Here is a 26,314-nt window from a genome sequence, read left to right as displayed (position 1 = left end):
TGTGTTTGTTGGGTACTAGGGATAAAGGTGTATAAGGTAAGAGGTGGTACACAGGGGATGGTGAAGGGGGAAACCACAAAAGAAGGAAGGAACTGAACACTGGGCGATGTGGGAAGAGGAGGAGTTTTTAGATATAAAAAGCAGGAATGACATTGGGGGTAGAGGGAACAACATGCAGAAGGCAGAGAAGCATGAAGCAGTTGCAGTTGCACATCCTCTTGTAGATTAGGTTTCCATCTCTCCACCCCAACTTCACCAGTAAACGAGGCCCCCACCTTCAGCGGTACCTCTGCTGGCCTCCCACGGTGCGCCTCCACCCCTCAGCAGTGTTCCCGTGCTTCTCGGGATGTGCTATTGGACCCCAGCTGCTCTCTCGGTTTTATCTCCCAGTTCTGATCGCTTGGTTCCGTGGCCCCACTCCCATCCCCTTTTTCTTCTACCGGTTCTAGGGCTCCTCTCCTCCTCCCAGCTTGCCTCCAATGCTGGTGGCTCAGCAGCTTCTTGTGGGCACGCTGCTGGCCCACCGGGGTACGCGTGAGCACCTAGAGCCTGACTTTAAAACGTCTGCAATGCTCTGCGAAGGCAGTTGGACATTGTTCTTTAGGGAGCAGGCGTATTTGAAGGAGTAGGTTGAAGTGGAGAATAATTACACCAGCCCCTGTGTTCCAGATCTCAGACCCCTGTTCTGACTTCTTACAAGACAGCTTTGTGATGCCGGGACACTAATATGCATTCTGTTGATAGGAATTCTGTTTCCTAGGCTGAAGTACAACAGCCTAATACAATTCTAATAATGGGTTGGGAAATAGCTTTCTAATATTTGAAGTGGAAAATACCAGGTAATTTTAAAAGAAAATTATTCATGGTTAAGTTAATTGAAAAGACCTTAAAGAAGATTAAGGGCTTTCTGGAAACATTCATTTTTATCTTCTTTTGTTAAATGAGCTGCATTTGCTGCATTTCTGATTGTGACCCTAGAACTGCCATGGAATTTTTTTCTCCTGTTAGTTTCAATGTTTCTCTGTAATTGGGCCTGTTCAACATTTTGTCAGCAGGAGGCCTAATTACCTACTCTTGGGTTTTCAGGTAGTAAGATCAGGAAATTTTAGCTGGCCTCTGCTAAAGCTAAAAGCACTAGAGAGATGTTTTCAGGAAATAGTTTCAGAGCAGCGGACTTGCAAGATTTTGATCAAAGAGCAGGACTGTGTTGGGTAGGAGGGATGAAATATGTTCCTATTACTCCTCCCAATTAATATTTGAAACCAAAGGATCTTACATTGTTCCATTTGTTTCAGCACTTCTCTGCTCTTATTCACCCCATGAATTACAGATCCTTGCCTCAAAATAATTTGTTCTCACCTGCTCTTTTTCTCTTCCTTCCACCTTGCTTTCTTTCCTCCCTTCCTCTTGGTGTGTACCAGGCACGGTGTAAGTTTGGGAAGTTGGAAAGGAGTTGCAGAAGTCAGTTTGAGAGATACAAGGATGCAGAAGACCTTTAATTTTATTGAGAAGGCAAATTTCATCATACCATATTCTGTTGAGTCAGCTGGTGCCTCTGTCATCAAGACAGTGACACTGACTGGCTTTAGCGTGCTGGTTCTGACCTTTCGAGGCTGTCCACAGGTGAAGCCAGTACTTGTTAAAACTCCACTGGTGTGGAGAATTGGAGAGGGAAGAGTAGAGAGGAACCTTAGCATTTTGAGACAGTGTAAAATTCAGAGTCCTGCAGTGTGCTGGAGCAAATGAGAGCTGATTTATGTGCATCTGTTTCCAATCCTGTGTTTAGCACTGTCAAATTAGTAGCTGGAAATGGGCCACGGTGGGTGTATTTATACCACAGAAATGGGCAGACACTGTGGATCAGGGCTAATTTTTTTTCAGAGATATAGTTGTCAAAACACACACCGCTCAGAGGCCCACATGTCTGAGAAAACACACAAATACTCGAGATACAGGAGGGAAGAACTAAAAAATTTAAGTATTGGAAGGCTACTTCCTAGCCTAATTCTTCAGGCTGTATTAGGCTGTGTACTTCAGCCTAGGAAACAGAAAATAGGGAGGAAATGTTCTAGGAAAACAGGGTGTTTGACTTAGTTTAACTAGTGGCAAGGAGCTGGGCAGCTGCACGGGACATAGTGGGTGCTGTGTGTGTTTTGTTTCTCTTCTCCCAGTGTGCTGAGCTTAAGAGGCCAACTTGGATCAGCGGAGAGGTCTCATCTGGTTAATTCAAATGGTAGCGACAAGTAGCACCTTTCTGTTATTGGAGCTAACATGAGTCTTAGGTAGCTGTAGCCCCTGGAGCTGGGCAGGGCGCTGTCTGCACTGACATTTGCAGCTGAGGCCTTGGGCAAAAAAGCACCCCCTCACCCCCCCACCCCCACACAAGTTTCATTGTGAATTCTTCTGACGCCTTCTCTCTTCTCTCCTACCCTACGTTTTTGGCTTTCCAAAAGCTCCCGGAGCATCTGGGTCCAGCCTTGAGGTTGCCCCATGTTCCAAAACTACTGGTTCTCATTCTCTCTAAGTGGAAACTCCTTCACTGATGGGTTCTGCTCTCAGCCAGATGTGGCTCTGACTACATGATTAAAGTGACTCCCAGTAAAGCTGGAATGGCCCATAGATGAACCATCCAGAGGCACATCCACAGTTGAGAAAAACTGGTTATTCTAGGTTCTTTTCGGATTGGTTGAAAGTTGAGCAGATTCGTCTGAGCAGGAGCCTTATGCTGCTCCTCTCTGTGAAGCCCCCTCAGCCGATCGGCCGGGACTCCAGGGCATGGGATAAACCTGGCTTAGCTGCTCAGGGAGTTTCTGCACCTTCAGTAAGAACAGAGCCATGTTCAAGGTCAGAAGTGTGGCACAAAAGTATTTTATTTCTCTGCAGTAGCATAGCTGTCTGTAAAAAATACCAACGGAAGGAAATAATGATGAGAAGTAGCGGGTTCTAAACTGGTCTTGGCTTTAGATGATCTGAATTTAGTTCTCAGTCTGCACATTATTAGAAACGTGCCTTTGGACAAAGCACTTAGGTTCTGTGAGCCTCAGTCATCTCATCTGTAAACTGGGGCTGAAGGCTTTGCCCTGCCTTGCTCGGTGCTGCATTCTTAATGCCTAGAATGGTTTCTGGTGCTCAGCCAGCACCCAGCATGGATGTACTGAATGGATGAGTGAATAGGGGTACCATGAGAACTGAATGCAAGCACTTTGAAAATTCAGATACACAATAAAATGTTAGAGATTTTCATGCTAATTTTGTTTTCCTTCCAAATGAGAAGAAAAGTTAAAGGAAAATGTTTAGAGAATTTTTTTACACTGGTTTGGGGCATCCACCACAGGTATGGGAAGATAAAAAGACAGGGAAAGATGCTTCCAGTGGAGCATGTTTCTTGGCTGTGGCTCAAAGTGACCCAAGGCTAGAACTCTGACCTCCGAGACAGTCCTTGGAAGCCGGTTCTGTGCTCTGTGTCTTTAGACTTGTGCATCAGACCTGAGACCTGTCTCAGTGTCAGCTGACAGTTGCGGTGACATGGCCTCCTTTGTTTAATTGTCCCTCACAAGGGTGAGTTGTCCCTCTAGAGTAGCTCAGGCAGCTTTAAACTTCCTCGTTAACCAGCTGCCGGGCTGCCCTTTCCCACCGGAAGCACTTTCCGCCTTTGGGCTTACCGTCTTGTATTCATGTCACAGCACACCACGGAGGGGCTGAGTGACCAGGGTGAATTCTAGGGTAGGTGACTTCTCTGAAGGTGAGTCTGAGCAGCAGCCCTGAGGACAGAGCAGATTCAGCTTTTTGGAGCCTCTTGACTGTGTTTGGTATCAGAGCCGCTCCGTGCGGGTGATGCAGTGGGTCCCGCCCTGCCTGGGTGGGCTGGGGAGGGTGTGGTCGTATGTCAGCTTTGCCAGCAGCTGGATATGTGACCTTGGTCAAATCTTGTCATCTCTCTGGGTCATTTAGCATGTGTTCAGTCAGTCAGGTGGCCTTTAAGAGGCTACTGTCTGAGTTTTAAGTGTGGGAAAATGCCAGAGATTCTCATCTGTTTGGAATTTTAGTTTGATTTTCTATAAGGATTGAGAAGAAATCAGGTTTGGGAACCACTGAGTTATCGACATTCCCCTTTTGTGATATGCAGAGACAAATTATCAAGCCTGAATTATAGGTATTTCCCACATTCTGATTTAGATAAATATTAGTGTTATTGTAATTTATTATCAGCAGTAATGTTTAGTTATTCAATCTCAAAAAACTCCCTTCAGCCACCCGACAAATCTATACTTCCTTACTATACTTCCTTTTTAGTGGTTAAGGATGCTGACTTCCTTATAAACTTTGGAGAAAAATCCTTGGAGAGCTTTGTGTGCTTTAGAATATTATGGGAACATCATCATATTTATTACTCATTTAAAAAAATAAAACTGATAGATGGGAGTGGTAAACATATAGTGCCACATGTCTTAGAAAAGCCACCAGACACCCTTATTGAAGTTAAACTAAACCCCACATTCCAGTGAGCATGGATTGGGTTTGAAGTTACATAAAATAAAATGCTCTGATTTTTTTACTATGCTATTAGTCTATATATTGGATGCAGAAGACCACAACTACTTGGTATGAACTTCCTGAAGTCAGAGTCACAAGTTCACAAGCTGCATGACATGGAAATAGAAACAGAAGTAGAAATAACATAATAGGTATGGAAGCTGGAAGGGACCATAGCGATCATTTTAGGTCAGATGAGAGACAAGGGGGGAAAACAACAGGCCCCCCAGTTGGCCAAGGTAGAGAGGATGCATACCCCCAGAGTGAGTCCCTTCCCAGTTCCCTGCCCCACTGGCAGGTGTCAGGCCGACCTGGCACCTTTGCTCATCCCAGCAGGTGCTGCCAGGCTGCTCCCTTCCGGCCCCCTAGTGTCACAGTTCTCCCCCATCCCTCGGGGCTAGTGTGTCAAAGCAGCTCCAAGATGCATAGTAAGCAAATCCCTGAGGTTTCAAAAATGAAATGATGGGTTTCCTGATGAAAACATTGCTTTAGGGACTAGAGAAAAGGTGTGGTGCAGGGGACTGTGTGGGGTTGCATCACACACAGGAACATCGTCTGTGGCCTGGGGTGGGTGGGAAATGGGATAGCTCCTCTCCCAAGGGGTCTCCTCAGCAGCCTGGGCTCAGCGGCTCTGTTGCACCCTGTAGTTCCCTCAGGCTTGCCAGTGGCTGAACCTGTACCAACCTCCCTGCCAGGCCTGAGCCCCTGGAGGCCGTGGCTCTGACCCTTGCTGTGCAGCACAGGCCCTGGGGCTGAGAAGGAGTGAACCGCGCAGGCTCTGGGCTGCTGGACAGGAGCCCCAGGTCCAGTGTCCCACAGAAGGGTCTTGGCTCTGGCCAAGGAGGCTGCAGATTACCATCTCTGGTGGACGAGGTGATGCACACTGACTTTTTGGGAACCCTGAGTGCTGTTGTATGCTGGGGACGGGGTGCTGTGTTGTCAGAGACCAGAGCAGCCCAGGCGTAGCCAGACCTGAATGTGTCTGCGCTGGAGTCTCGTTCTCCCTTCCCTTTTCTTCCCTCCCTTCTCCTTTTTCCTCTCCCTTTCCCCCTCACCCTCCATTACCCTCTTTCAGTGAACCCTCAAACTGCAGCCCTTCTGCAGAATCAGCTGAATGACCGTTTGGAGAATGCAGTGTCACGTAGTCAGAATGGTTCTGGATGCTTTTCAGTTTTGCATTACATCTTATGCTCAGCAGTCTTGCATTCCCCATTCGGTGAAGGAAAGAGGAGTGACCTGCAGCCAGGCCATGGGAGGTGGCAGGTGCCGACCAGGGGAGCTCCCCTGTGTCCTGGGGAGGGAGGCCCCCACGGGAGGGCCTGGCCTGGTGGAGTCGGGCTGCCAGCTGCCTTGTGCCTCCTGTAGGCAGGGCTGAGGATGGGCCCAGGCTCCTGCATGTGTCTGCATCACCCACAGAGACCAGCGGAGGGGCTGGCTCAGCCCTCCTCCTTAACCAGAACCACCCGCTCACCAACTTGGGGTCTCACTGCTTTTACTATTCAAACTGAATCAGCCTGAGCCCAGTCTTGCACACTGTGATCAGCGTCTTTCTTTCCTCACTTAAGCCCTCTTTCCCTTGATAGCCTCAGGGACCTAACCTGAGAGCTTCCTTTTCATCACAGATTTTCCCTGTTTTCTGAAAGCTCACTTTTTGCCCTTCCCTGCTGCGGGAGGCCTGCACTAGGGCCTGTGTTTGCTAACCGAGAAAAACCCAGAGGACTTTGCTTCTGAATGATGGTAATGGTTTCCTGGCTTTACACGGAACCTTCTCACAGAAGGCTTCCTAGGAGCGCTCTGCTCTGGGGCAGCGGGGGTGGGGGTGCTCAGACTTGATCTGTCACGAATGGCTGTGGGCCTTGCCAGCATGCAGGTCCAGCGGGAGCGGGTGAGGCCTGGCAGTGATGCTGGTGCCTCAAGTCCAAGCACACAGTCTGGGGAGCAAGGGTCATTGGGGCCCAGTTCTGTTCAGATTGTGGCATGCACGGAAGTACACGGCACAGCTGCTCTGGCTGCCCCAAGCCCTGACCCCCCAGGCCTGAGGGCGGCAGTATCCCTGCTCACCCCTACCCTCCTTGAGGCATAGGGTGGGCCAAGGTGCGCCAGGTAAGAGGAGAGAAAATACCCCAAATCTATGAGGACCCACCGGGAGAGGGTGTGTGGAGTTCTCACTCCCTCCTTTTGTTCCTGCAGGGGCTGCCTCATGATCTAGCAGAACACAGGCCACCCCCGGGGCTCAGAGGAGCTTGTGCTCTGCCTGGAGTGCTGCTCTGACCTAACTTTTTTTCTGGGTGCAGAGAGGGGTTAAGAAGGTCTCGCCCTGTGTTACAGTTAGCTGTGGTCTCCACACACCCTGTTGGCTTGGAATCCCAGGTTGCAATTGTTTAGATACTGTGTGTGTGTGTGTGTGTGTGTGTGTGTGTGTGTGTGTGCTGACATCTGCCCAGGTATGCACAGGTACACACACACACACACACACACAGCCTTTTTCCCTGAGATACATATCATCAGGCCAAAATAGCTGAATCAGAGAATTCTTGCATTCGCCACCTACTATGCCCAAAGCTGCCCTCTCACACAACCAGCCTTCTGTCCCTTCATGGTGTGTCCTCCCTGGGGGAACCTTTTTTTGGTCAACTGTCTTAATCTGCCCCTCCTTGAGTCTGTCTGAGATAGTCCACAAATTTTCAAATAAGATATCTTAAGACCCTTCCTTTCCAGAAGGCCACTTGCCAGCAAACTGTGGTAGAGGAAAAAAAATCTCCATCAGCCCAAATAGATGGCCCAGGCACCCTTTTCTCAAAATGCTGTGTGTCTGTTAGCCTTACTGTGTACGACTGAGAGGGGCCCCCTCAAATGGGTTTCCCCGAACAAAACGAGTCTGTTTTGATGTCTCCTGGCTGTAAATAGAAGAAACTGCAGCTTATAAATGGCAGTTAGTTTTACTAAAGTATTAAAGTACACAGCTGTGTCTCTCTTGGTGTGCACCCAGCTGCTCCCCCCCACCCCCACCCCCTGTGAGCTGGCCCGGGGCACATGTGCTGAATGAAAGGGCAGGCTCTGGGCGTCCTCGGGCCTCAGGCTGAAGCAATTCTGCCTTCTTTCTAGGTCCATATTCAAGCCTTTCATCTTCGTTGATGATGTAAAACTTGTCCCCAAAGCACAGTCTCCTTGTTTTGGGGACAGTGACCCTGCTAAAAAGGAGCCTCGGTTCCAGGAGAAACCGGACCGTCGGCACGAGCTGTACAAGGCCCACGAATGGGCACGCGCTGTCCTGGACAGTGACCAGGTGAGCCAGCGCGTGGCCGGCGGCGGGTGGCGAGGTCGGTGGGAAAGGAGGTAGCAAGCTCATCATTTTCCTTCTCTCCCGCGTGTCTCCCAGAAGTCCAGGTCCCCAAGGCCCCCTTCCTAGAAAGAGTTAATTTGTCTGCCCAGTGTCTTGAAAATATATGAAACAAAGACTCCACGTTTGATGTTATTCTGGAAGTCGGTGGGCTAGGAATATTCCTCTGTCATGTACTGTTTGCTTTGGAATAATAGAAAGGTGCTGTTCTGGTAGCCGTAACTGCTTTTCTGCTAAAATTCTTTGTATATTTTAGAGGGTGAAGAGTTTTATATAATAGCAATATTTATTTAAAAGATATAGTCATGTTATTTAAACAAAAGTGATTCTTCAAAAAAGTTCAGGAGATGGATGGAGATGATGGTTGTACAACAATGTGAATGCCTGTGTGCCACTGAACAGTGCACCATTTAAAAAAAATGGTTAACATAGGACATTCTTTGTTATGTATACTTTACCACAGTAAAACAAGTTTCAAGAAGAGATGCTCAAGTTCTTGGTCTAAAAAAAAAAAAGTTATTCTTCAAAGTGTAACTCCTCTGTCTTACCCAAAGCTTTGGTAAATAAAGTTACAAGACATGAAACTGAGGCCAAGACCCAGTGTATAACCACAGCAGCCATTAATGATGGATTCTGTATCTAATCCAACCTCTGCCTTGCTGAAGGGAGAGGGACGACCATTTTGTTAGATGCTCATCTGCTTCCTAAGCATTTATTTAACGACTTGGAACAGGTCCAGTGTGTCCTGAAGAAAGGGACACCTTTTAAATAAATTGGTGCATGCATTTTGTATGGACTGAGTGAACTTATTTTCTTATCTTCAGTGTGGTGGACTATATAACAAGGATATAAAGAGCAATTTCAATAGTAAATCCAAATGAATTCAGGGAATATCTCTGAGAAGAGCAGTCTCACTGTTCCTAGAGCTTGCTCGTGTATGTCACAGACGTGCTCCTGGGACTTGTAAACGTCAGTTATATTACATCTGTCCTTCCTGCCAGGCATTTCCCCAGAACCATGAATGCTGCCCTGCACTGAGTTTTGTCCAGGGCTGTCCTCATTAGCTCCTGACACTGCATATTTCTAGGTGGATGACAATAATAAGCCCTGAATAAAATGTCTCTTGGTGGTGCATGGTTTTATGGCTATTTGACATCTAGAAGGCAGAGGGCCTTGTATTCTGAGCTGTCTACACAAAACGTCAAAGAGAGGAGACTGATCAAGTTGGATGGGCTTTGAAATTGAGAAATGCCTGTTGGTTTGAGTCACGGCAGGATTAAAAAATGGTGGTGGGTGATGACAGCAGCTTCTCTGTTCTGGGACTAATTAGGCAAATGAAAGCTTTTCACTGTCATCCACTGTAAAGGAGTGATTCCCACTTAGCAGGAGATCTCACACCCTCAGAAAAAAAGTAAATTAGGGATAGACATGATATGTGTTTATCCATTGATCCATTTATCCATTCAACAGACATTTATTGGGGATGCCTACTGTGTTCCCAGGCACTGGAGGACAGAGATAAACCTAGTTCTCACTCCCTAGGAGATCATAGTCTAGTGGGGGACACAGACCAGTAGACAAAACGTTACAGGACAGGAAAAGAAAAGCTATGGCAGAAGGCATTGGGTTGTGGGAGGCCAGAGGGAAGGCATTCAGAGGCCTGAAGACAGGTGCAAGTCTACCGAGCATTGAGGAAGAGCAGGGGTGCCTGTGCAGTGGTGAGAAAGAGTAGCCTGGGTGGGAGGAATGCTATTCGGTCTGGCTGAGGAGGAGGGAGATGGGGGTGTGGCAGGAGGGGAGGCAGGGAAGAGCCTGTATGTTTCCAAGGGACTTTCCTGACTGTCACCCAGGAGTCTGGATTTTATCCTGAAGGCAGCAGAGAGCTGTGTAAGTGTTCCAAGCAGAGCAGTGACATAACCACACTGACATTCTAGAATGATCCCTGTGGCAGTTGTGTGGGAAACAGATTGAATGGTGTGGGTGGCCCCTGGTAGGCAGTAAGTGTTCACTGCGATGACCCCCACTGTCCTTGTCTTTCCTCAGGAGCAAGGTCGCAAGCTGAGGAAGACCATGCTGGAATTGGAGAAGCAGGGCCTGGAAGCCATGGAGGAGATCCTGGCCAGCTCTGCACCCCTGGACCCCACTGAAGTGGGGGACCTTTTCTTTGACTGTGTTGACACGGAGATTAAGTTCTTTAAGTGAAGTAAGCATTCCCTTTCCCCTTCTTATTTAAAATTTCCCACCTTACTAAATTACCAGCAAAACAAACCACTCTCCTGTTTGAGTAAAATGAGAAAGTTCAGATGTGTTAAAGTCACACTGTTCACTCGTGTTCTGCCTTGAATCTCAAAACATCCCCTTGTTCTGCAACATAGGTCCGCTTCTTTTGCAGTGTGACATGTACCCCATCTGCCTGCTGTTCGATTGTATGACTAATTGTGGATTTTAAGCTGCTATGATTGTATTTCAGTGACAATGGACACATTTGCCTTTTCACAGGAGGACTAGAGTTCATCAAGCTTGAAAGGCGGGCCCCACAGTGCAGAATTTGTAGGAGACACAAAGTCTTTTGAAATCTTCCTCTTTTGCTCAGTAATGGTTTCCTGCAGGTTAGCAGAAGTGTTTCTTGGGCCCAGGGCTCTTGTGTGTGTGCTTGAGGGAGAAGCCTCCTGGCCTCCCTTAACCTGAGTGCATGCCTGTAGTGCACATGTGTCCTCTGAGGGACAAAATCAATGGGAAAGAGTAAAGGGGGCTCCTCTCCAGTCCCAGCTCCATCCCGAGTCCCGTGACCTGAAGGAGCCCGGCTTCTCTGCAGTGTGCTGTGTGTGATGCGCCCGCCGAGCGCCTCTAGGCACAGGAGGACTGGTCATCTGTGTTAACTGGACCCTGTCCACTCTAGAGGCTCAGAGGCACCATGCCGGTGACTTCCCACATCACTGTGGGGACCTTCTGAAAGGCACAAGGGCTCTCCCTGAACAACTGCAGACCCACCCCTTGTAGGCCTTGAGCAGAAATGATTCTGGGTCTGCTTCCTGCCATCTAGTTTAGGATTAATGAAATGGCCCTGTGGCACAGTTCTACCCCATAGAGCTGTGAATCTCTCAGCTAATGAGGAAAAGGAAAGGAGACAATCTCGACTGTCTAGATTCCAGTTAAAATAGCTGGCCTCTGAGCAGACACTGCATTAACTCAGCAGAGACTTTAATTAAACTGATTTGCTTCCAGTGTGGAGTTCGCATGAAGGATTTGACTTAACCACCAGAGCATAGAAAAGCCTGTGAGGAAGACCAGATGGGCTCAGCATTGGGAAGACAGAGGGCAGGGAGGTGACAGATGGATGTAGAAGCATTTTGCTCCAGCGCAACAACCCAGCGCACCCTTCCTGCCCAGCCTGTTATATCCCACCAAGCTGTGAGGGGAGCAGCTGGCTTTCCCTCTATTTCTCACACCCCTCATTTCCCAGTAGTTGCCCCCAGGATGCTAGCTGAAGCGGCAGGTGGTGGTTGGGGGAAGGCTTACCTCTGGTTATTGAAATTCTCAACTGCTGTTGCAATGGAAAGGGGTCAGAGATGATTAATAGAAGTGTATGTTAATAGAGCAGCTAGTGGGGGAACAGCAGCTTAGTCACTCCATCTCACTGTGCCATCTGGGCCCAGCTGTGCTTGTCACTGATGAGAATTTGCAAATGGAAATGGGAGTGTCAGTAGTTCTGGAAGTGACTTAGAGTTGGTGACTCCTTCTCAGGAGCAGTGTGCCTAGGCCATGGGAGCCGGAAGGGGCTTGGGCCCCATACACAGATGTGGACACTGAGGGTCACAGGTTTTATCAGAACAAATCTCTTCTTCTACCAAGTCTGCTTTAAGAGTGCAGGCATATGAGCACTATGTGCTTTTTGCCCAGAGTTCTGTAAAATACGTAAAATCACTAAGTGGTGAGAGATGGGAAGAGTATTTGGGCTGACAAAGTCAACCACCACCATTGGTGGTGGGTTATAGTTACTGAGAGTTGTGTCCAGGTTTGGCTGGGCTTTCAGTGATGATGAACTTAGGATGTCCTTTTAGGTGGGGTGGCCGTTCTAGTTGTCTCACTATAGTTGCTAAGGGGGATTGGGGGAGGCTTGAGGATGATGTAGCTACTTATCCCCTCCTGAGTCCTCCTGTTGAGTGGTTATTTAACACAAGCTGCTGCAGAAAGCCACTCTAAAATTTTACCGTGTGGTCTCACCTCTACCTACTATAGAAACTTTTCATCAGACCTGACATGGCTGAGATACCCAAGGTGATTTGGAGCTTGACCAAAAGAAATGTAGTGCGAATAAAATACAGAGGCCTGCTTTCATTATTGTGGGCCAAAGGTCACAGATAACCAAGCCGGCCTTATGCCGTTACCCAGCCATTGTGGAGTGGGAAACACAGTGGCTACTTCTAGGAGGGGACATTGGCCTTAGTCCAGCACCTCAGAGAAGGGCCAACCCCTACTAGAGCGTAGTCTTAGCCAATGGGGTCCTTCGCAATTGTGATGCTTCTGAGTCACCACTAGAGGGTGCAGCATCTCTCCTCGGCACAGACTGGCAGCCATTAAACAGAGCTGGGATGCTCCCATCAGGCAGGAGTGGTCTTGTAGAGTTGAAACCCAAATAATAGCAGGAGACAGATTATTTGTGCAATTGGAATGTGTAGGGAAAGCCCAGAAAAGGGCAAAGAATCTGCTGACACAGCAATACTCACTTTTGGTGACTTTTCTCTACTCATATTAACAGTTTGAAATAGGTTGTTGGATTTTGAGCAGGGGGTGGGGGTGGGGGCGGTGTTTGTCTTTAGATGCTCCTGACACTGCTTTTGAAAATGCTTGTCATTGTGTGGATAATTTCTTGACCAGGGATTGCTTTTCTAAAGGCTATATGGGGAAAATGAATATTCTAGCTGAACTCGGAAAATAATGTTGAAAGGTCATTGTGTAAATAGGTTCCTAAAATATCACTTGTGTACTCATTAAGACTTTGAGGTGGGGGCTGCACATGCCTTGTGCAGAAAGAAGACATGACCATAAAGGGAAGGACCCCTCCCCCACACCCATGCCCCACAATCAAACATAAACTGCTTCATCTTATCTAGTAAAACAAGATTTACCATAGATGAAGACAGCCCTCATGCTTATGGGGGGCAGGGCTCCAGCAAAAGTAAATTAGCAAAGCAGAAGTCATGCTCATTCATGCTCAGAGGTGGTTTGGAACTTTAGGTAGAACAAGGGTATATTTGAAATTAAGGTAATTCTTTAGTGCCTGATAACAGAAGGCACAGTGTTATTATTAGAGTCTTTCTTACAAGCTATCTAACAGAGCAGATGTATGCCTATTAGATATTATTAGTGAAGTTCCCTCACTATTGGGTGAATTTTAGGTATAAAAAAATAATTATTAACCAGGCAAACTACTTTGCCTCCTAACTTATGTCGTCCCACATTGGTACAGGTGTTCTGCAGCTCCGGCTGGCCCAGCAGGGAAGCCATGTGGGCCCAGGGCATCTGTTAGGAAGCCACTCACTGCCTTCTGACTGAAGAGCAGTGCAACCATTTATGGGGAAGGTCTTCAGCTGAGCTTTCAGCGTTAGGTCGGGAGCACATAGAGGAAGGAGAGAGGAGAGCCCACCTACCTGGCCATTCTTCGGTGAAGAGGAGGAGTGGCAGGTCACAGGTGCATGCTGTTAGAGCATTACTCTGTGCTTCCCTGTAGCTGTGGCCTTTCATCCCACACAGTCCTACATCGCAGCTCCCCTCCCATGGCTTGTGTCAAGTGTGCTTTTTCTGATTGACTTCAAACATTCCGAAATGTCAGATGCAGATTTCTCATGGGAATAAATATAATCATGCTGTGAGAAGTTAAGTGTGTGAGCTGGAAAATGCTATTGGCAGGGGATAATAAGAAAGAAAATCTGTCTCCTGCAGTGGGAACTGACCGTGTAGTCTTAACAGCATTTTGTAAAATATCTACAAACGAGATTACTTCCCCATCCAGTGCTTGCCCTTGGAATTGACTCTAAATACATCAAGTACACAATAAAAATACTGAAATGAATGTCCAGTGGCCTCTTGTGTTTCATGAATAAATGTGGGCATCAGTCACAACATAGAAAATGTATGAAGGGGGATATATTTTTTGATTGGAATCTTCAGAAAACCCAACCAATTCAGTCCTACATTTTATACTGTCCCATTTGTAAAAAATAAATACAAAACCACAATGAGATACTACCTCACACTCATCAGGATGGTTACTATAAGAAAAAAAAACAGAAAATAATGTGTGGGTGAGGATGTGGAGAAATCCACACAGTATTGGTGGGAAGAGAAAATGGTGCAGCCAGTACAGAAAAAATATGGCAGTTCCTCAAAAAATTAAAAACATAGAGGTAGCATATAATCCAGCAATTCCACTTCTGAGTATAAACCTGGAGGGATTGAAAGCAAGGTCTCCAAGAGATACCTCTATACCCACGTTCATAGCAGCATTATTCACAATAACCAAAAGGTGGAAGAAGCCCATGTGTCCCTTGGTGGATTAATGGATAAACAAAATGAGGTCTATCCATACAGTGGAATATTATTCAGCTTTGAAAAAGGAAGGAAATTCTGACAGATGCTGTAGCATGGATGAACCTTGTGGGCATGATTTTACTTAGCCTGGATGCTAAGAACTATATGATTCTACTCATATGAGGTAGCAAGAGTTGTCAAACTTATAGAGCCAGAAAGTAAAATGTCATCTGTCATGGGTTGGGGAGAATGGGAATGAGTTAGTGTTTAATGGGTACAGGGCTTCAATTTTGTAAGATGATGAAAGAGTTCTGGAGATGGTTGTACAACATGTGAATGCACTTACCACCACCGAACTGTACATTTAAAATTGGTTAAGATAACAAATTTGTGTTATGTGTATTGTACCATAATTAAACAAAAACAAAAAACATTCTAGAAACAGAAGTCTAGATCATCAGAATGGCTGGTGCCATCTATGCCAAGCGTCTTTACTTTAAAGCCATAGTAGCTCCACGGGGAAAAGGATGCCATTTAAGATAAAAGCTAGCTCTCTCCACTCTTGTGACCTAGAAATGCCAGATTTGCTTCCGTGATGTTGTCTTCACCTTGACAGGAAAAATGCAACTGAATGTTTTATTCATGAAAATGGGACTTAAGTCACTGGCAACAAGTGACCTAGATCAAGGTCAGAGTAGATGACTACCCCATTTACATGATAAAGAACTGCTAACTCTTTGAACTTTATTCTCAGCTTCTTTTTTCATAAACATAATGTACTCCTGCCAAGCTGCAAGGGGACAGAGTTTGCCAGGCTGCTGTAACAAAGCACCACACACTGATGGCTCACACAGTAGAAATGTATTATCTTACAGTCTGGAGGCTGGAAATCCAAGAAGGTGTCCCTGGGGTGGGGGTCTTCTGAAGGGAGACTCTGCCCAGTGCCCCTCACCTAGCTTCTGGTGGTGTGCTGGCAATCTTATCATTCCTTGGTCTGTAAGAGCATCACCCTAAGTTCTGTCTTCATCTTTGTGTAGCATTCTTCTTGTGTGTCTGTGTTCAAATCTCCCCTTTTTATAAGGACACCAGTCATTTGGATTAGGGGTCCACCCTACTTCAGTATGACTTCATCTTAACTAATTATATCAACCCTATTCCCAAATATGTATTCTGGGGTTAGGACTTTAGCATGTGAATTTTTGGAGGACACAATTCAACCTACAGCAGAATAGGTTCGCGAAGGATGCCCAAGCCCCCTAGGGCACAGGATGAGAATTTGGAACGAGCTTATGGAGCCCATAGCCCTTCCCATGAAGTTGCTCCCCTCACCCTTCTCGACATCACTTCTCCCACCCTTAACTCTTAACTCCATCAGGGGTGCCTAAAATTATGGCTACTTCACCACCTTCCAGAGTTGCTGGCTTTGAATTTCAGCATCCACGTTATCAGGTATCCTGGGCCACTGCTTTTCTTCTCTACTCAGCCTGGCCCTTTTGGTCATTAAAGAGCTTATTTGTACTCCCACTAATAAGAGAACAGGTAAAACAAGTCAGGCCCTTAACTAATTCAGAAGCAAGGTGTGTAGCAGTTAACTTTGAAATGAGTTTCTAGACAAAACTATACTTTGGGAACATCTATGGATTTTAATTACTGCTCCCTCCTTGGGGAGGAGTGGAATGTGGTCTGAGCAGCTCAGCAAACTCTGAACAAGTCTGCTTGTGATGGAGCGTGGAATAAACAAAGTGTTTGTACCCTAGAGTGTGGGGTGTGCCGACACCTGGGTGTGTTGTGGCCCAAGAGTTGAGGGCTTGTCTAGGTGCTATGTCACTGCATCTTCACCACTCTGTCCTTAGGTACATATTTGTACGCCCATTTTACAGATGAGGAAACCGAGGCACAGACTGGTTAAGTAATTCATATTCCCCAAGTCATTAAGAGGTAAAATAGAGATTCAGATCCATGTTTGCTCCTCAGCCAGCTTATCCAGGAGGTAACCTCATATCTCCTGTACCACGTTCCAGAGAAGGCACTGGACAACACTACAGCAGAGAGCAGACGATAGTGCCCCAGAGGAGAATCTGAGGGGCGCTGCTAAGTGCGCTCGAGGTTGAAAGTTGCTCCATTTTAAGTGAGAGGAATTTATAAGCAATACTCTCTGCCCCTTTTGTTTTCATTAAACTGAATATAGTGTTATCTACTTAAAAAAAATGCATTTGAGAAAGTTTTCCTCTTGGTTTGGTTGGTTTTTCCAAATACCTATTAGTTGAGTTAGCTACAAAATCCAGGAAAACATTATGTAGTTTAGTTACAAATGTCCACTCAAAAAAGAAAAACCATTTCTAACACAGTACATTACGGCATCTGTTGGGTCCTGTGTAAATACCCCTTCTGCTGTCATTCTTAGGAGCCCTCCAATTGGTACCAGTGACAGTGCATGAGTTTAAACAAGGAAGTTACCAGGGGCATTTCCACATTAAAGTTTATTAGATACAAAGAAATGAGCCTGCAGAGGGAACACCAATAAATAAAAAATAGATGGGAAATGCTGGGGGAGTCACAGATGACATCAGTGAGAATATCAGGATGGTTGGGGGCTGCGACCATGAGCTCACGGTCTACAGGCTAAACCTTTGTCCCGCCAGAGGCAGGCACCACACAAGTTCAAAGTGCAAGGTCAGTGATAGGTCTCAAGGAGTGACGGACACTAGATTCCTGAGAGTTCTCCCTAACTGCGATCTCTGGTTTATGCTCATCCCTTCCCTCTGCCCTTGAGTAGTTTTATTTTAATCTCTATCTCAGCAGTGCAGAACAGGAATGTATAAACACCTCATCAGGGCAGGCTGTCTACTCTGAAGGTGGATTTGCTTTTGTCAAGGGCCTTCTGAATCATAATTAAAACCTTGTAATTATTTTGTGTAACTGGGAGGGAGGTGGAGTAGATAATGTTATAATAAAGAAATTCTGACCTTTCGAGAATCTTCCAGAGCCAATAAAACGATCAGCTATGCCCATAGCCGATGACCTGCACATGCATCTTTCCGGTGAGTTAGCTGCTACAGTTCGGCATGTTTTACTCCCCAGTGGGCATTTGGCTTTGCTTGGTGCTTCTCTCTGGAGTAAGCAAGCACACCAGTAACGTGGGCCACCACCTCAGGCTCTAGGCCACGGCGAGGCATCCGGGCGTCTGCAGTCACAGAGCTAGAGCCCTCCTAACCACCTATGTTTTCTGGACGGCGTGGGCTGGACATGCTGCCCGAGGTATGAGCACGCGGGGTTGTTCCAAAGGAAGCACTGTTCACTGCTCTTGTGGCTTCTTCCACCCTCATCTCCTTGAATCTGTGGCTAGTTTGAGCACAGACAAGGGATCAGTCTGTTTCTTTCAATTCTCTCTCCTCCTCTGTCACAGCGTCCCCTCCAAGGATGTGGAGCACTGGGGTCAGGCAGCAGGCAAAAACACTCTTCCCTTCCCTTGTCAGCTCAAGAAAAAGGGCGTGAGAAGAGCACTGAGAGTCTGTGTGAACAGTTGCACACTCAAGGCTGGCTGAGCCCGCACACTCCTTCCCCCCAGAGATGCCGTCGCAGGAAACAGGGCACTCTCAGACCACCTGGCTTCTCTTTAGCTCAGAAGGGAGCTAGGTTTTGCCTGATAGGTGATCCCAGGTTTCCCAAGGGTTGGGATGGGACACCAGATTTTATGTTTCAGTCTATACTTTTTTGTGTCATTATTTTCCATGGAAATCCAGTATGTGGGGGAGAAAAAAAAAGGCCTCAGGAATAGAATCAGTAATTTACTATAATAATGAGTTACGTATGCTTCTAACTTGGAGGGAAAAATACCAAAATCTCATAAAGCTCACCTCAGCCTGGCTGTCAGGATGGGGCTGGGGCCTGGGAGGGGACAGGAGGAAAGTCTTGGAAACTTGGGCAGGAGGGGTACTGTAAACAGTGAGAGCATTGGCTACTTGTAGGGTCATTTCAGTAACAAAAGGGGCCCTGTGGCTGGCATTGGAGGGCCAAGCCCACTCTTGCCTTTATTTTGCATTGTATTTACATTAGGCAGCAAAAAGAAAAAATCCCTGTACTGCAAAATGGAAGCGAGACATGGCATCTCGTTCACTGGAGGCTGTGTGGCATTGTCTGGGTGTGGGAACACACTACTCTCTGAGCTGCATCATTTATAAGGCATTATTTGGTTCGATTTTGTAGTTTGTGTGATGAGAATAAAATTCGTGCCAAGAAGAAGCCACCGTGGATACTATGACTTTGGGACTACTTGCAGACTAAGGAATCTTCTAAAAACGGTTCAGGACCTAGGAAGGGCCAGCCTGCACACATATTTACAGTGGTGGAATGGACACTATCAGGTGGGACAGGGCTTAGTCTGTACTGACAGACAAATGCCAAGATGCATTTTTTAAAATGGAGATATGATGTGTATGGTTTTTTAAAATTATTGACTACAATACTGATTTAAAGCCTGTGCAAACCACGTATTTACAATAAATAAATGCTCCATTCAGAGCCTGTATGTCAGCTGAATTACATCGTGAGTATGGTGAGGACAGACACGTTCTGTCTGTGACATGGAACCCCAGGTGGCTCACAGGATGTTGGCTTCATCTGTCTTCTCACCGGAGTGTCTTTAGAGATAACTGTGGAAACACGACAACATTACCAGGTTGTGTTGGAAGACTCACTGCACATAAATGGCGCCCCCCCAACCCTGCCCCAGAGGTGGGAAGCTTTCCCTCATTCATGGAAGGCTGCCCATCACATGCAAGGAGGTGATTTTTATCCATGGACTTGTGGGTGGAAAAGGGATGAAATGGGACATACAGCTGATGGTAGGTTAGATGGGACCTAATGCCATTTCATAAACATTTATGGGACCAAGCGCTAGCAGATTCACTTGACAGAAAACTCAAGAAAAGCAAAGAACTTGCTGGAGATCCTCAGAAAAGGCAATGGAAAAGACAGAAAGGGTCCCAGACCTTCAGATTTCTGGTCCAGGGCTCCCACACATGCAAGGACCACCATGAGAGAAGAGCGCCCCCGAGGGCATTGTTTGCTGTGTTTGGAAACCTGTAATTTCTATGAGCAATTGCTTTTTGTCTCATTGAAGTGAAAATGAATTAAGCTGTTGTTCAGCAAGACATAAAGATCTCGACTATGGGATGCCCAAGGGAGACTACCATCCACCCCTGACTTTATGGGCTTGGGTGACGTAGGCGTGCGCCTGCTATGAAACCAGGGACCAGATACGGCACAATGTTCCATCCTGCTCACAACAAGTGAAGGTGAGGGTGACTCCTGTCCTGGCAATTCTAACATGCCAGGAAAAGCAGTGAGGTATGGTGGAAGGAGCACTGGACAAGGAGTCAGAGGTCTGAGCATGTGACCCTGGACAAATTTCTTAACCCCTAGAGCTTGATTTTCTAGTCTGACAAAATGGTTTTAAAGGAATTGCTCCAGCTTACATCACAGTTACTAAAAGGGTCAAGTGAGATAATGCAGGCAAGTCACGTGAAAAATGCAAAGAACTATATACCATAGGGGCTATTTTTTTTTTGATAGTTACTGTATTTTTCTGATCACAGGAGTAACATATTCATTGTAGGAAGTTCAGAAATTGCAGAAATGCACTAGGAAGAAAGTAAAAATCAGCCATCATCTCCCAGAGAAAATGCCTGTTTATTTTGTGTATATCCTTCCTGTCTTTTTTCCTATGCATATATACTTTGCCCTGCAATCATGCACCCAGTTTTGAGCTTGTGACCAACTGAGGATGGTTGGTTATTGCAATTCTTGAGTTAGCTATGGTTAGAAAAGGTGTGTGCGTGCTCGTCCTCCTTCAAGGAACCTAGTCCCTTCCTTGAGGTTCCCTACAGCTGCAGAAGGGCCCAATTTAACAGCAGCCACCCTCGTTGACCTTTAGAACTCTGAAAAGGAGGAGGCCAGGGTAGGACTGAATGTGTGTTCTTGAAGAAGAAACAAAGGGAGATGAGATCCTACACTGCCCAGTGAGAGGCGTCACCGCCACCCAGCTAGGCAACACTGTGCAAGTCGCCTGTGTGAGGATGAGGGCCTTTCCTCAGAGACTCTGTCACCTGGGTTCCCTACCCAGCTTTCCTCTAGCCACCAAGACTTCAATTGGGATTAACTTTGGCCAAAATAAATTATAATGCTGGTGGGGGAAAAACCCCGAGGTCGCCATGAAGCCAAGTATTCTATGAGAAACCATGTATTCTCTAGGTGAGAGAGAACAAGGAGTTGTGTCTTCTGCTAGAGTTTTCCTCTCAGGCTTCTCAAGCCACTGTAATGAGGGAAGAAGGGAGTGACTGTTGTGGGAGAATCCCAGAGGGCTCAGGGCTGCCCACCTTGCTTCTGTGTGTAGTGGTGATTCCAGAGAAGCCCCCCTTCCACCCTTCAGATAATGAAATTGTGTTTCATTTCAGCTGGAACCAAAAGTACACTAGATGGCTTTCCCTGAGGGGAAAAAGTCAGGAAAAATGTAAAGATGTTAGGCAGAAAGCACTCCCTGAACATTTCTGTGCTCCTTGAGAATTCCTGGCTTTATATTCAGAGACCCAAGGGACGCATTACCTGAGAATTTCTGCCTTTGATATCATCGGAGCTCTGCCCGGCCGCCTCAGCGTGGAGCCAGGGACCAGGAGTACGGCCTGAAAGAAACAGGAACGATCTCACCGTCTAACTGGCTGGGTCCTTCAGAGACACTCTGGCTCAACCGGCAGGCAGAGAAACAGCAAAGGGCCTGAGGGTAACATGAGCCGGTCAATCTGAAACGGGCGGGCTCCTCTGTTTCCCACTCCCTGCTTCTATGCCGCAGACTGTGGACACGGGGGCGGCACGCTGGGAGGAGAACAGGTGATGAAAGCCTGCCACCTGAATGCACGCGAGAGCCTCTTAGCTCAAAACAAACCATCTCCAGACTTGCTCATCTGTCCAGTACCCCACGTGCCAAGCACCATGCTAGGGTTGGTTAAACAAACGAGTAAGAGATAAGTATATGCTGACGTAAATCAGGCTTTGTTCCATGGGGAGTCAACTCATTCTCTAAAGTATGTTTAAATATTACACAAGTTATATATCAATATAGTCTCATAATGAAGAATTCAAAGAACACAGAAGAAGGTAACAGAAAAAAACCCATACCCAACCTAAAGTGCTGCTTCTCTGCCTACCCCTCCTTCTCATCCCAATTTTCTTAAAGTCACCACGGCTAGAAGTCCGGTGTTCAGCTTCCCAGATCTTTTTCTTCTTGGCCCTTACTTACGTATACATGTATGCACGCATGTACATGGTTTGGTTGGTCTAGCCTAGTTTTAAATCCATATGCCTAGGCTTCCCGAACTTCTCCTGTGCTCAGGTATTCTGTATGGTGTCCTGATGTCTCTGCCCTGCTTCCGTCGTGGACTGGGAATTAAATAACTATGTCCCAAGCTCTCTGAACAACTCAGGCTGCTGTAGTACTTACAAAGCAACATAAAAGCAGATACATTCATCATGGATTATTTATAATAGTCAAAAATTGATAGTAACCTGTGTTCAACAAAAGTATTTAGAAAATCTAGGGTTCATTACCATCTGATGGAGTACTAAGCAACGGTTTGAATGTTTATAAAGACTCAAATAATTTGGGGTGATGTTTGAAATGTAGGAGAAGAAAGAAAGCAGGCTAGAATGTAAACATATAAATATAGAAAATATTTAGAATGTATAACCTCAACCTTTAAAAAAGTCATAAATATAAATAATATACTAAACCGTTTCCTCCTCAATTTACAGTCTTTTTTTAAATCACAAGAAGTACTTTTCTAAAGTAGACTCATAGACACTGAGAAGTGAATGGTGGTTACCGTTGGGGAGGAGTTGGGGTGGGTGGGTGGGAAAAGGGGGTTAGGAGGCACAAAAATTCTCAGTCATCACATAAGTTGGTCATGGGGATAGTAGTACAGCATGGAGAATACAGCCAATGATTCTGTAACATCTTCTTATGTTGACAGATAGTAACTGCACCAGTGGGGGTGAGGGTTTAATAATATGGGTAACTTTGAACCACTGTGTTGTATATTTGAAACCAATATTAGGTTGTATATCAACTATACTTTCCATTAAAACAAAACAAGTATTTTAAAAGTTTTCTGCAATGAATATATAAGTCATCTTAAAAATCTGCTAAGATACAGTTTTTTAAATGAACTATCACACAGATGGGTTTCTACAACTTATAAAACATTAATCCAGTGGGTATTGTAATTTTCATTAAAATATTTTTAAAAATTAATGAGTGCATTTGTTCTAGGAGAAAGATGCTTTTGGGCAAATACATAGGGAATACTAGATTTTTAGCCCATTTATTAACTAAAAGACACTGATATACAGCCCCTGAGCCAATTCAGTGTGGCAGTATGGCTTTGCAAGGATTGTTCTTTGATTCGAGAAACACCAGTCTATTAGAGAAAAGCCTTCTTCTGGGCCAGGGTTTCTTAACTTGGCTCTACTGACAGTGGGCCGGGTGAGTCTTTGCAGGGCAGTGCCTTTGTGCTGTAGGCTGTTGAGCAGCATCCCTGGTCTCTACCCATGCCCAGGCCATTTGTAACAACAAAAAAATGTCTTCAGGCAGTGCCAAATGTCACGTGAGGGGCAGAATCCCAACTTTGGAGAAACACTGGGCAGTGAAACAGGCTTCTGCACAGGTAAGCAGTGCCCAGGAGTGTTCATAAATATGACTGGAAACCATAGCACAGCCAATGGACAATTAATTTCTTCATAAAACAGGAAGGAAAACACTGCATCTTGTAAAGGGAATTTTCCTGCTGCTAGAAGTAGATGGCCAGGCTCCTGTCAGGGTGACTCAGGGTGCTTTCAATTCAAATACCTCCTTAGAGGCTTTTCCCTTAGGAGATGCCACTAAAATCTCTAAGAATACAAGAAGTGGAGCCACTCTGCTGGCCTAGTCCTTATGGGCTGTTTTCTTACAGAAGAGTATTTCCGATTCACTAAACGGTGGTTTTCAAACCTTTGGTATCGCACTTATAGTAAGAAATTTTTTTTAACGTCTCTCCCCAGTCCCATGCGTCTCCTGCACTCAGAGCAGCCTGAGTGGCCACTGCTGTGGCCTCTGGGTTACCAGAGGCCCCGCCACACTGTCACTGTCAGCTGGGCTGCGGGAACTGCTGCCCGAGGTCCTGATGCCAAAGACCTCTCTGAACTGCAGGCTTAAAGAAGGAAGTCTGTGCTTGGGCTGAAGGAGCAGAGGCCTGAAGGCCAAGCTGGCTTCCAACTCTTATTTTTTGTCATTTGTAAACCAAGCCAGCCTTGTACCTTTCCCCAGGCACAGATATATTTTCATGTCAGAAAAAACACCCATTCTGGAGCCAATGAACAGGAGAGTAAGTACTGCAGGAACTCGGAGAACGTCCCAAAGGGTTTACAAACTGGGCTGGCCATTAGAGCGGGTCTCTGACAGCCTCCCGGATTATCTGCCAGCCTTGGAGTGCAATTCATGTGGGCTGGGAAGGTGGTTGGCAGGAAGGTGGGCTCCTAGGGGAAGAACATTTACCCCTCAGCTCTGGGCCAGCACGGTTTCTCCAAGGTCTGGTCCACATGGCCTAAGGTGGAGAGCTAGCACCGTGTGGTGTCGGGAACACCAGACATGGAGCAGAGAACCAAAGCTTTGCCCCCGGCGGTGACCAGGGGCAGGTCATCCTACTTCTCTCTGGGTTTCTTCAGCTGTACATGAAGGAGTTGGGCTGAATAACCTCAAGGTGTCTTTCCTATTCTAACACAAGGTCTCTCACAGTCTTGAAGTAAAAAAAATGACAGTAAAAAAATCATTTCACTGGAAATGATAATTTTAGTATTAGGCAGATCTAAACCTTATAAACTGTGTATCTGGCCTTTCCTCTCCTTCCTCACTGTCAAGTCACAGTTCAGGTTGGTCTGAGACCTGTCATTCCTTCCTCAACCACATCCTGCTTGTGCAGAACTTAGAGGGGTTGCCTGACATACCTCGGGCCTCAGACCAGGGGTGAGCTAGTCATATCCTCTCTCCCAATGATTTGGACTTTTAAAATTAGTTTTTAATGATTATTAAAAGTAATGTGTATGTACTGTTAAAAACTTGGACAAAATAAGGAAATAAAAATCACCCAACATTCCATTATTGAGTGACAACCACTTTACACTTTAGAGACTATTATTTCTAATCTCCTCTTTTCTCTATATGTGTTAACTTCTTCTCCCTCTCCATACAGATTTACAGAATCATTTCTTTTTAAATTAAATTTGGTCCTATTTTACATACTTTGAGTATATTGGGTTCTGTTTTGTTTTTACTTCTCAAGGTAGTCTTAATATTTTGCCACATCACCAAATATTCAACCACCCTATCTTCCTGATGCACAGCACTCCATCTCATGGCTCTGCCCTAATTCATTTAACCCCATTGCTGGAGATTTGTGCCATTCTCAAAGTTCTTATTCTGTAGATGGTTGAGCAATGTATATATGTGTGGATACTTTTATTTATTAACTCAACAAGCAGTTATTGCGTGTCTGTGTGCCTGGCCCCATTCTGGGAGCTAGAGATCAACCAGTGAATAAAACTGATACTGTTCCTGTCCTCCAGGACTGCATTGGGGGAGACAGGAGACAGGTGCATAATATGTTAGGAGTTGACAAATGCTTTGAAGAAAGTGGTAAGGCAGCATGAAGAGAACAAAAGTACTGAGGCTGGAAGGGCTGCTATCTTACAGACATTCTATCTTACAGACATTGAACAGGGAAGACCTCTCCAATAAGGTACCTTTGACCAAAGACCCAAACGAGGCAGGGACTGAATCCCCTGGGTGTTTGGGAAAAGTGTCCCATTAAAGGAACAGTATGGGCAAAGAGCCCGGAGGAGGGAGTGTGCTTGGAATATTCTACAAATTGCAGGTGATATGTGTTGTTGGAGCAAAATGAGGTGGGGGAGTGGTGGTGGTAGACAGCTCTTAGGAGCCATGATCGGACTTTCTAACTGACTTGGAGTGAGGCAGGAATTCACTGGAGGATTTGGAGCAGACACTGGTGTGACTGGACTTGGGCTTTAGATGAATCACTCAGGCTGCAACATAGAGCAGGGAAACCTGTTAGCAGGTTCCTGCGGCCTCCAGGTGAGAAATGACAGTGGCTTAGACCAGGGGGGAGAGTGGCAGGGGAGGTGAGAGAGATCAGGTTGGGAGTGCATTTCAAAGGAGGAGCCTCTAGAGTTTACTGATGAGTTGCAAGTGGGAGCAGAAGAGAAAAAAATAAGCCCAAAATGACTCCAAAAGTTTTGGTGGAAAAAAAAAAGGAGGGTGAGCATGCGGGAGAAGAGAGGAGAGGCTGTCAGGTATCTAAGTGCAGACACACTTCAGAAGGAGTGACGATGGATTGTGGCTGACACTCTGATCACTGGGTCCGGCCACTTGGAGGGTTTGCTAAGGGGCCTTACCAAGATAGGGCATGGAGCATGCCTGCGAGGACAGGAGAGGAAGTGGAGGTAGCATTGACTGCAAAAGGAGCAGAGAAATGTCTCAGGGGCCAGAGTAGGTCCATGGAGATATTTTGTAGATACCGGCAGACCTTGGAGATATTGCAGGTTCAGGTCCAGACCACTTCAAGGAAGTGAATATCGCAATCAAGTAAGGGCAAATTAATTTTTTGATTTCTCAGTGTGCGTAAGAGTTATGTTTACGCTATGTAGTCTATGAAGTGTGCAACAGCATTATGTCAAAAATAATGTACATACCTTAACTAAAAAATACTTTATTGCTACAAATGCTAACCATCACCTGAGCTTCCAGGGAATCATAATCACTGATCACAGATAAACGTAACAAATACAATAACAAAAAGCTTGAAATAC

The 26,314-nt window shown here is 46.1% G+C and overlaps 2 protein-coding genes across 6 annotated transcripts in view; one reads left to right on the top strand and one right to left on the bottom strand.

Moving 5' to 3' along the window:
* Nucleotides 1–13,946, top strand: part of SCRN1 (secernin 1) — a 56,562-nt gene extending 42,616 nt beyond the window's left edge. The window contains exons 7-8 of the mRNA XM_036897439.2: nucleotides 7,639–7,819; nucleotides 9,917–13,946. Of these exons, the coding sequence (XP_036753334.1) occupies nucleotides 7,639–7,819; nucleotides 9,917–10,075 (340 nt within the window). The 3' untranslated portion in view covers nucleotides 10,076–13,946. The remainder of the gene's footprint in view (nucleotides 1–7,638; nucleotides 7,820–9,916) is intronic.
* A 2,923-nt stretch (nucleotides 13,947–16,869) lies between these two features.
* WIPF3 (WAS/WASL interacting protein family member 3) overlaps nucleotides 16,870–26,314 on the bottom strand; it is a 92,649-nt gene continuing 83,204 nt past the window's right edge. For 3 of the 5 annotated variants that reach the window (XM_057504619.1, XM_057504618.1, XM_057504620.1), the window contains exons 8-10: nucleotides 21,008–21,084; nucleotides 19,953–20,046; nucleotides 16,870–19,056 (exon numbers count right to left, since the gene is read on the bottom strand). In XM_057504619.1, the coding sequence (XP_057360602.1) occupies nucleotides 19,996–20,046; nucleotides 21,008–21,084 (128 nt within the window). In that variant the 3' untranslated portion in view covers nucleotides 16,870–19,056; nucleotides 19,953–19,995. The remainder of the gene's footprint in view (nucleotides 19,057–19,952; nucleotides 20,047–21,007; nucleotides 21,085–26,314) is intronic. The other 2 variants (XM_057504621.1, XM_057504622.1) reach the window with 2 other exon arrangements.

This window comes from Manis pentadactyla, chromosome 7 (genome assembly GCF_030020395.1).
Source record: "Manis pentadactyla isolate mManPen7 chromosome 7, mManPen7.hap1, whole genome shotgun sequence".
In the NCBI taxonomy this organism is placed as follows: domain Eukaryota; kingdom Metazoa; phylum Chordata; class Mammalia; order Pholidota; family Manidae; genus Manis; species Manis pentadactyla.
Note: the sequence above shows the minus strand (reverse complement) of the source record. Positions and strands in the feature narration are given on the sequence as shown.